The following is an 11,669-nucleotide window of genomic DNA, read 5'->3' on the forward strand; positions in this document are numbered from 1 at the left end:
TTATAGTTATTTACAACTTTTCTTTCTAGAAACAATATAAGGGAGTAATTCAACCCTGTTATCATTGAAGTAACATTTCTTTCCATTGTTTTAGATACCATACAAAATAACTAATTATCAATATTTAATTAACTTATTGGTTGATTTTTTTTTATTTCCGATTGATCTGAGATTGGATGTGGGAGAAATAACGTGTACAAATCTTTTACCAGACAGGGCAGAAAGAGTTAATATAAGCTTTGTAAAAATGACTTTTCAGCATAAAACTCAAATACCTCATCCTTCTTTAAAGTCTCCAGGAGACATAAATATATAGTTATCATCACCCTGTCCTGACAACCGTAAACCACTAGAGTCTATGAAGATACCTTTAACCAGATTCTCCCGCCCCCAACAGTTCCAAACGAGATTTGACCAGAGCGAATTGAGAATACTATAGCATAGAAAATGAGTTATTAATACATTTATACTTATACAATCTCACCTTAGAACATCATTATCTAAAGCCTCAGCCACAATGGTCACGATCCAGTAGATTCCAGTCACTGAAGACAACTTTGCGTAAAGTATACAGCTGTTGTACTGAGTTTTCTTGACAAAATCAAAAGTAACTAGCGAATCGACCCTGTGAATACTGGCAACTGTTAGTCCCAGAAACGTTAAATTACACAAGGAAACCAAACAGATTGGAAAGACCGTGGAGACACCTGAAGATAGAAATAATTTAAATAATACAAGTTCTTTAGAATAAACAAGACAATGCAATGAAAACCAAGGACACTGAAATAATACAGACCTATGAGAAGAGCTGAGTCCAAGTAACACAAATGTCGGCCATAGCCAAGGCTGTTTGACATAAAATGTGACGTGATCAAGACCACAGTGACAATTAAAACAGGACTTATTAACGATAAAAGTATCTGTTTGAAGATATGAGCACATAGTCCATTATTTCTTGAACGACTTGGAACCTTGGAGGTAAACACTCTAAACATGTGAAGACTACACAGAAAACTCCAAGTGAAGTGCCAAAGCCACGAAAAATGTGTCAAAATACCTATACAAGTACATAGAGTACTGGGCCCAGTTCTGTTTAAAAAAAAATTAATTGATTAAATTTAGGCAGAAGATTTGTATATGTGCGTGGTTTCGGAATTTAAAAAAATAGTTGTGAATTTGTGTTCATATCATATCAACTCACATGCTAAAATACTGTATGAAAACTTGGCATAACATCCAGTTTGCATAACACACACACACACACATATATATATATATATAAGTAAAGTTCTCCTTTTAGACCTTGCTATCTATTGTGCATCTAATTCTGTTGTGAGGAACCGTTTTAGCTCACTCAAGATATCACTCAGGTCTAAGCATTTAATTAATTTATTTACACGCTATTGATCATCAATTTTACTAATTTAGCGATCAAGCGCTAAAAACACAGCTACCACCCCTCCAATCTAACACCACCCCCTTTGGCATCGATGTCACGTTTTACCATCCCCACCTTGACACGTGCCACATTAGACTCTAGACAAGAGTAGGCTCCCCTTTTCCTATCTTGGCAAACATCCGTTCACCCCCCCCCTTCCGGGAGCGGCTGGTCACTTCAAAGTGCCCATTCAACTCAACGCCTCGGGCAACGCTGTTCGTCTAGCACTAGCCATTATCAAGGTGTAATCTCCCTTGATCAGGCCGAGCTCTGAAAATCTCCCATTTATATTCTATGACCACCTGGGCGAACTCCCTGGAATTTTAACTCGCGCCTTCGCGCGGTGTCTTTCTCCCAGAAACACGTCACGGTCAAGCGAGGATCTCTTTGGCAAAGACGCCGGATAGTCTAGACCACCTTTGCACTTATCTCCCGCCTCACCCCCTCTCCACGTGTATATGGACAAAACTTCATCGTCCTATCTCATTCTCGCTGGAGAGCTGACAGGGGCATATCTATCTCTTGTTTGAGCTCTGGACTATTTTCATTCCCTTATTTCACTTTGGATTGGTGGTATGTAACTTAGTTAAGTGCTTGAGAACCATTTTACTTAGTAATAAGTAAGTGTTTGCATTTATTACTACATTATTTGTGTACATATTTGTGCATTCTTATCATGGATAATGAAAGTAGATTACTGTAAACTTATATTTTATATCATGACTTTTGTGGCTAAATGTTCAAGCCGTCTGGACTAGATTTTATTAACAATTCTTACCAGATGTATTTAGCTCTTTAACTATTATTAAGTTAACTCTGATATATTGGCGCTCAGCACGAGCCTTCAATACATAATCATTGATTAATTCCTTGGCAGGGAATTATGAAAACATTTCTGTAAACATGTCTTATTACTGAGTATGTTTTTACTTCTGCTCTATTTTTACGTATGTGAGAGCATGGGCGAGTATCAGACGATGATCTCCCCTTCCCCTTTCATCTCATTTATCTAAGCGATGCATGTACACTCTATTCACCGTGACTGGTGAACATCACTTATATTACTTATCACTTATTACTCTTTGTTATTTCCCTTTATGGGAGTCCCCATTATTATTGTTATCTCCCTTGATAGGACACTATATTCATTTGTTAGTTCCCTTTTATATTTATGAAACTAGCTTATAGTTTCTCTACATCAGTCTGAAGATGTCCATCACAGAAAGGAATCTACCTCCCAGTGTTATCATTATTGCTAAGCCGATTATCACATCATATCGTTGCAGCTTTTATTTATAGGCAACATGCGCCTGAAATCTTAGCAACCTAAAGCTGATAGCAGATTTGTTGGCACCAGATCTGCAGACATCAGTCCTACTCATCCTTCAAGAGTCCAAGTAACAACGCTAGCCACACACTCGTTACTTGCTTGACTGAATGGTAGACGCAGCTTAGCTCTGCAACCGGAGCCTGGATCCACTACGCAAGCCCACCAGCAGACAGCATCAGTACCAGCCACACCCGTCTCACCAGTGCAGCACCGGACCAAAAGCTAAGAAACCAGCCTAATGACACTCAGACCACTTGGTTCCCAAATCTAATGATGATAGACCCTTACATGTAAATACGCTAGATCCTATCCTAGCAACTGTACAGTTTACCTTTTAATTATCCTTTGTATAATTAACTGTACATATTTTTACATCTAAATATAGTATTTTTTGCCTGCATTTTAACGCTCTGCCTGTAGTTTTTATGTGCAAGTGTGGGTTCTCAAACCATAAAATCCCCTAGACACACAAAACGGCCAAATTTCAATCCAACTTGTCACATCTGTGACACACTATTATCGAGGGTGTCATGTAGTCAGCACAACGACTAACCGCCTTTACTTTTTCCACGACTAATGTCAGGTACCCATTAGTGTTGGGTGGACTCAGAGTACTTTTTTGTGATGTTACGCACCGGCGTACCGGCACTATTTTCAATGTGGGAAATAAATATTTTTTTTCATGTATTTTATTATTAATTAGAAGTTACAAGCTAGGCAAGCCATCACAGAGTGCCGACACCTATTTTTTTTTTTACAATATACATAATATTAATACGGTTTGTCTTCGAGTCCGAAGATTAATGAAGAAAGGAATGCAGTATTCCCCGTAGATACGCAGCTTCAGCTGTGACCTACATCTTTTGCCACATCTAGGGCAAGAATAACCATTGCTATTAAATATATATGTCAAAAAATGACCCAATTTGAAATATCAGTCTAATAAGTCTTTACAATGTTTAGAACTGCATATCATTAGCAGCGATTGAAATGACAAAAGCCACTATTAGATTCGTCAGGTTGGTATGTCCGTCAGTCCGTCCTTCACACTTATGTCTCAAAAATTTAAAACAGGGATTAAAATCCAGTCTTACGATATTTTGCAGCTTGCAAAGTTTTAGTGCAACGACTACATTTAGTTTTTAAAAGCAACTGTTTAGTTGTTGTTTTTTTGTTTTAAAATATGTAAGCCATATTCTTTTCATAAAACTACTTCACTTATAAAACAATACATACGTTTAAGGAAGATTATTAGGTTCGTAAAGAAGTATTATTTATTTCAAGTAACGTTATTTACATACATTTGTAAAACGTAAAATAAAAAGTTTAACATTAAATATGAATAATAATTCATTGAGTATTTTTAATAAAAAAACTACTAAAAGTGAACAGAAAATATTTATTTTTGTTCATAAACGCTAAATATGTATTTTGTATGTTAATATCATGCACATTTTTTTCCAGCAAGTTTAGCGCAGTAGCCTTCCGCTCGGACCACCGTCTACTCTATTTGTTACAATACGTTTTAATAATCAGAGATTATTTTATTTCTTTGTTTTTTTAAGGGGTAACGTAAGTGTAAAGGCCACTATTGCTTGAATGTGATGTGTCTGTCTATTTTACCTGTCATGTCTATAGCCCATACATACACAAAAGAAAATGTATCTGATCTCACTGTTAGGCCAAAAACGAATTATGTAATATAATTAATATATCGATAATATGCTTTTCAAGAATTTTTAAGTTAAAAAAACAGTTAAATGATAAATTGAGATCGCTTATCTGACTTATTTTATATAGAATTTTTTTTTCCAAAATGTAAACAAATTTCATTTTTAATATCACTTTGTTCCAGTTTTTTAAAAATATATTAACGCTATATTATTGTTTAATTACGCTCATCTGACATAAATAACATTTAATTTTCTTGCAAAATCACCCGAAATATCATTGATAATAGGTGTTAAGGATTTTTTTTCAAAAAAGGGAATTTACTTAAATGATTGTTGGAATTCATTTTACTAGCTTATATTACGGAATTAAAAAAACAACATATTAATCCCAAATATTAGTTTGAAATTGCTATTTTCACTTTTGTTACAATGATTTTCTGCCAAAACCTAGTAAAAATTTTATTTCAATAAAAGGTTGTTCCGGATTTTTATTAAAAGCAAAGGAAGCTTGATATAGCTCTTTAATTTATATTTGGGTTTTCTTGCCAAAAAGGTTGCAAATAAAAACTCGTTATTGATTGCAGTTACTTCATGACGTTTATAAAAAGTTAATAACGCTAAATGATTGTTAAAAATCTTTTTTTTTGACTAAATCGTCGAAAAAAATCTGATCGATAATAGGTATTTGTATTTTGGGTTTTTGGCACATCGGCACAATTTAGGCCATGCGTGCCCAAAATCCCTCACGGGTTACTCTCCTTTCATATCACAAAAGCTAAATTTTAAACAGTTAAGTCATTGAAACAATAATAGGTTGTTCCTCATTTCTAATGAAAATCAAAGAAACGTCAAATGATTCATTTAAATCGCTCTTCTAACGTATGATACATTGAATTGGATGCCGAAACATTTTATCAAAATCTAATTATTGTAACAAGATTTTTTTATGAAAACAAAATGAACGTCAATAGACTGTTTCAAATTGATCTCCTAACCTGATTTACATTTAATTCTAAGTCTTATAAGTTTAATTATCTATATTAGGTATTTCCTGATTTTTTAAAATTAAAAGCAATTAACTCTAAATAATGTTTCGAAATTGCTACTTTGATTTCTGATCTGCTTAATTTAGTTTCCAAAACGTAGCAAGAGTTTACTTTCATTATTAATGGCAGGTTGTTTTGGATTTTTAGTAAATGCATCAAATTACTTTAATTTTATTGCCTAAACGTCACCAAAAAAATCATTATTGAATAATGATTCTTCGAGATATAAAAAAAAATGAAAACATATTAACGCTGTATGATTGTTTTAAAATTGCCTTTTAAATTATATTATATTTAATTTTATTCCTAAATCTTGGAAAAGATCTCATTAACCATAACAGATTTTTCAGGATTTTTTTTTATTATGCAGTAAGTGTTACATCTTCTGAGCTATATTACATTTCATTTTCTTAAGAAAAAGTTTCAAAAGTTATTTATCGGTGATAGGTAATTTTTTTTAAATAAATAAAAAACATTTTATCAAGTTGAAAATTAATAAACGCCATAAGATTAAATGAATTCTCTATTCTGAAATTAATAATAATTGACTTTCTTGTTAGAGAGTCTACAAATAAAATTATCAATAAGTTCCTCGATTCGTCGCGCAATTAATAATTTCTCAGATAATCAAGCTTGATGAATTTCACCAGTTACTCTTAATGGAAACATGTTTACAAAGATAGTAACAAAGCCAACTGCGGTACAATATAAGAGATAGTCTCTCTATCACGTGAGCTAGAACGATTGGTTTTATAATGTACCTCGATTCCTTGCTCGGAGATCTGATTGGTTTCATAATGTACCTCGATTCCTTGCTAGGAGATCTGATTGGTTTGAGAAACATGGCGTATGAAATATTTATGGAATAGAAAAAAGTCAAACATGTGCTTTCAATTGCTTTTCTGAATTATATCACATATAATTAAAGCCCAAAGATCTATTATCAAATTTTAATCTAATATGGTTAGAATGAAAATTGCATGTACAAATCACGCATTTTTTACAATTCCTCTTTTCAATTCACTCCTTCATGGAAACTAGATGTAGGAACCTAGATCCTGCAAAAACCTGGGTACAGAAGCCAAGATAATTAATCTCAAAAAAGCATCTAACGATTTTTCTTAAAATCTAACAGATAATAAATTACTAGCTCGTTGGATACATGAGGAAAAGTCTAGTTTGACCATTATAATTTTTCAAAGTAAAAACAAATAAATGTAAATTTAGCTTGACTAAGAAAAAAAAACTGGCGTAGTCATCCATAGTGTTCCGAAATTGTACGAGTAAATTTAAGATTGCTTTAATTTTATTGAAAGAATATCGAAGCTTTACTAACATTAGATTAGATCTGGATCTAGAAAGAGATCTAGATCTAGACTAGATCGTAACAGTTCTAAATCAAGGTATATCTTGTCTTTTTTTATATACATTATAGACGTTACTTCAAAATAGATGATTACGTCCTACGCGTCATGCATCTATGTTAACGAATGTTTTATATTGACTACTGCTTTTATCTGAATGTGAATTTTAACGATATCATGCTCCGATATACCAGGGATAATATCATAATCTAGTACTAATTTAGATCTGTTATTAATTAGTCATTGATAGTTGATATCTAATGTGTTGTTTATCTAGTTTTTGTTTTTTAATTTGATCTAAACTTAAGTTGTGTAAAGTTTCTATGAAAAGCTCATTAATATCCTTAATGTTTTAGTGTTAATCTATGGTTAATGTTTTCCAATATATATCAGGTAGATTGAAGTCATAGATAATAAAAAAAAATTGCATTTTTATTTCATTAAGAATAATTAACTGTCAAGTATTTTATCTCGATGTCAATGTAAAGATAATATCAATAAATAATCACAAACATTTTATATTTTAAGTTGTATAAGGGATCGTTTAGAATCTAAATGTGGCTCACATTATTAAAGTTTTATGATTATGCCTGTTTATATCTGTTGTCATTTTGTTGCGATATTACATAGAGCTTGGCTTGAATATTTCTTATCATTGGGCAGTTCGTTTTTTTTCCTTAAATTAAGGTACAAAATAATAGACAATATTAAAGATAGTTTTCAATTAGTCTTTATTGTTAACTTGGTAACTATCACATCTCTCTTCAGAAAGTCAACAAATTATTGTATTTTTTAATAAGTATCATTGAAAATGAATAAAACAAGGTTATAGAGACAGTTTGTGTGGAAACACAAACTTAAAATTTGCCTCCGAAGTGGTCCACCCGGCCGATAAAAGACAGGTTTCAATATTATCATAATGAAATACTATCAAAGACAATTGACAGAAAATAATGGAGAAAAAAGTTTAACAGATCTCGTGTGAGGCCCCAGCGGTCCAGCACACCAAAGGATAGGTAAAAGTGAATGTGAAGTTAGATGTGAATCTGGCCTCACTGATGTCTTATAATTAATATGTAATTGATCTAATTGTTTTGTAAAGGGCCAGTCTCATAATCCTCAAAAATACTAATTTCCGTAAAAAAAATCTTTTTTTTTCTTTGGTTAGGTGTTCTATAGTGCCTGTAGGTACAATGCAATTCATGCGATAATAGGAAAAACTACTGATTAATTGTTGTTTTAAATTATGTCTGACTTATATGCATACTAAATAGATTTTTTCTCTTTTAAAAATAGTAAACAATTTTTTTGTGTAAATATAGTACTTACATAACTAAACAATAAAAATAAAATAATACATTTTTGTAAAATAAAATCTACAACCGTTTGCATAAATGTGTTATAATTATGGTAAATAATCGCCTTCCCTAACAAAGTGACTCAAACGTTTGTTACTATTAATAGTGAATAGTTGTAAAAGTGATTTTAAAAATTAGATTTTTCGCTTTCAAAAAAGAAAAAAAGTAGTCGTTGCATCAGAACTTTAATTGTCTAAAAACTGTGATGTCGAATTTTCACTATCTTTTCTAGTACACGAGATCTAAACGGGACGACAGACAGACGAACAGACAAGCCACACAAAACTTAAAGCGTCTTTTCCCCTTTAGGGGGCCGCAAAAATCTATTTTAAAGACTTACCTTTTCTAAAAAAATAATCACAGCCCAATTAATCTAGATCGAGATTGTTACATTAACATCATGCCCCTTCTCTAGAACGCTTGATATTTTTTTTTTACTTTCAGGAGTATTGTTTATTCATTTAAAAAAATGGTTTCTAATTTATTAATTAACGTAACCGTAGATCTATAGCTAATTTCCATGAACCACAAATTGACCGACAAGGCTGCGCAATAATAAAAAATTTCTTTTATAGATTAAAACTATATTGAATCGTAGATAAAAACACACTTAAGAATGTGCAACTAAATAACATCGTTAATGTAGAAAATATGTATTAATTAGCCTTTGATAGTTATTATTTGTGTTTTGTTTATATATATCGTAGCTTCCGAAAAAGTCAAGTATCAATACGCTCTAAACAAGATTTATCAAATCAGAAATTCTTATAAAAGATTTTATAAAGCTCTTTAATCTGTTCTAAAGACTTACCTTTTCAAAAAAAAATGTATTTCTACGAAAAATGGCTTATATATTTTAAACAATTAAACATCCCATTTTCAGAAAAAAAAAGTACCCGTACGCAAGAATTTTGCAAGCTGCAAAAATATCGTAAAATCGGATTTTCAAATACTTTTTTTTAAGTTTTTGAGATCTAGTCAGATTTGATGAAGGGATAGATACAAAGAACTAAAAGCGACTTTCACATTACTTTTGATAGTTTTAAAAACTTTTGGACCAAACTTTTCTTTCATTTACTTTATTTACTTACATGTTAGAAGCTGTAACCAGCACCATCTGTGCAAGAAGTAGACTTAAACTCAGGAACATGTTGTTGATGCCTGGAACAGTTCTCAGTTCAGGAAAAACAAGGTACGTAACTAGCGTTAACACGAGACATAACTCTGAGGCGCTTATACAAATATATGTTAAAACATTTAATGTTTTGTACATTGGTATTCCTTTATCAGTTGATTTGGATGTATTAAAGTATTCCTTTAACATCTTAACACATATATATAATTCTTTGGATTCAGTTAGTTCCATGCTATTCATATCAGACAGGCTGGAAATTTTAAGCTTGGCCCCACCAACATCTAGAATCACTATTACGTATTTCACTCCATTGGTTGTCGTCCAAACTAAAGTAAAGTTTGTTCTTTTAAATATCAGATATTGACAAGTTAATGTTGGTGAAAGAATTACATTGTTAGCACATTGTATATAATAGTATTTTGACCATAACAATGACTCATAGCGGCGCAATGATAACAACTTGTTTGACCAAGTGCAAGAGATGTCATATCTATCTACTAAAATTTTGTAATAGTTGAACATTTTCTCTTCATTCTTCAATCTGTTTCCAAAGAAAATGTCCAGAGCCATGTTCTCAAAGGCATCTCTAGTTAGTAAATATGAAGCTAACATTTCAATGTTTATCCATAAAACAGGAATTTCGGTGTCAGTAAGACTTATGTTGACTTTCTGAGTAACACCAAGTTGATAAGAGTAGCCATCGTTAATGTTGGAAACATCTTTTCTTATCTGGAAACAGAAGAATGAAGTGAAGATTACAAATAGAGTTTGTAAAAACAGAAACTCAGATGCGACACAAAAGTGGTTTGCTTACGCTAGTAAAAAGGGGAAAATTTGAAATTTTGAAGCTTAAACTATAAACAACCACAATCGTAGCTCCCCAATAGGAAACGGTCATGATAATTGTATTGTTACACAAATTTAAGGCATGATACCACAAGATGCAGATATAGATATATAATGTATAGTGATGTCATTATGCATTACTAACCTTCATATTTATTAAAAATGGATTGTGTTTGAAGATGTGTTTTAGTGGTCTAAAGAACCGTTCAGTTTATAAAGGCAACATATCATCCTTAGCCTATAAAATAAGCCAAAGCCTGTCGCTAAATGTCTGAAGGATGCACCAATTGAAGGGGAGGCGGTGGATGCAATCAGCCCAATCACCCCCTCCCCACCAGACAGACCAATGCTTATGAATTTTAGTGATGAAACTATTTATTTTTCCAAAAATAAGTTACTAATACTAGTTTTATATTTTATAAATTAAGTTCTTTTATTGAGTCGCCCAACTCTCTTTAAATGCCCCAAATGCAATCATTAGGAAAAATTAATTAATAAATGATTATGAAAAAGAGAGAGAACTAGTACATGATTAATTGTTTTCACCCCTTTATCGACGAAAACATGACATTTTACAACAGATGAGTTAAATATGGCAACAGAGTGTATGCAATAGCGCATGAAGTCGTCATAATTATGTAAAGATAGAGTTTGTTTTAGAAAATTCAGATGAGTTCTGAACACACAAAATTTTTCAACCAAATATATTTTCCTATTTGACTTTCCCAACCTTTACTCAATCTAAGATTTTTCTATTGTATAAATAAATATATGACTATAACTCACAATTTATACTTAAATCCTAAAAATAAAAAAAAAATGAGTATAATCAAACTGATCTTATTACTTTGTTCTCCCTCTTACAAATGTTTTTTTTTCCATAGCTTTTAATTTTTGTTATTTAACAAAACGATGCAACAAACAGTCGTCTTGAATACAATAAATCACTTGTCAAATATTCTTTATTGAAGACATTTCTTTTTTCAACGGCGATTCTCAAAGCCATTATTTAAATCTATGGGGTATCTTTTCTTTTCAAAGCACAAATAGGTGTACTTAATTTTACCTGCGTTTTTGATTGGATAAATAATGATTTTAGATGTCAGGAAAATGCGTTTCAAAAGTGAAGAATGCAAGAAAACGCTTGGCTTTCAGTGCTTCCACTTGATGTCAAAGGAAGAGCCACCAAAGTAACTGTTTTTTCCCCCGAAGTTTAAGAAACACTGCTCTTATTGTAATAGTTCTAGATCCGCTAGTGCACACACAAACACACACATGCAAATCATATTTTCTTTTATTGTGCAAGAACGCATGTAACATATTGCTGATTTTATTGTGGTTTCTGTAACAAAGGTTCACAGTAGTAGGCCTATGGGTGATAGTGAAAAATGGCCGAACATTCGGCATGAGCCTTAGCTTTTTTATGATTTGTTTACATATTTTACTTGTTTCTTATGAACTTTAAACATTTTACTTTAA

General features: G+C 32.0%; 1 protein-coding gene across 1 annotated transcript; it reads right to left on the reverse strand.

The window, feature by feature from the left end:
* Window positions 1–480: 480 nt before the first annotated feature.
* LOC129924669 (uncharacterized) lies at window positions 481–10,341 on the reverse strand. The gene is made up of 5 exons (XM_056021145.1): window positions 10,336–10,341; window positions 9,344–10,073; window positions 7,594–7,609; window positions 797–1,089; window positions 481–707 (listed from the first exon to the last, which is right to left on the reverse strand). Exons 1-5 carry the CDS (start codon window positions 10,339–10,341, stop codon window positions 481–483), a joined length of 1,272 nt encoding a protein of 423 aa, XP_055877120.1.
* Window positions 10,342–11,669: the final 1,328 nt, after the last annotated feature.

The sequence above is a fragment of the Biomphalaria glabrata genome, chromosome 2 (assembly GCF_947242115.1).
Source record: "Biomphalaria glabrata chromosome 2, xgBioGlab47.1, whole genome shotgun sequence".
Taxonomy (NCBI): domain Eukaryota; kingdom Metazoa; phylum Mollusca; class Gastropoda; family Planorbidae; genus Biomphalaria; species Biomphalaria glabrata.

Excerpts from the sequence above, each read along its gene's own strand:
- LOC129924669 (XM_056021145.1), bottom strand. Across the intron at positions 708-796 it reads GGACTCAGCTCTTCTCATAG|GTGTCTCCACGGTCTTTCCA; the intron begins GTCTGTATTATT and ends TTCTATCTTCAG.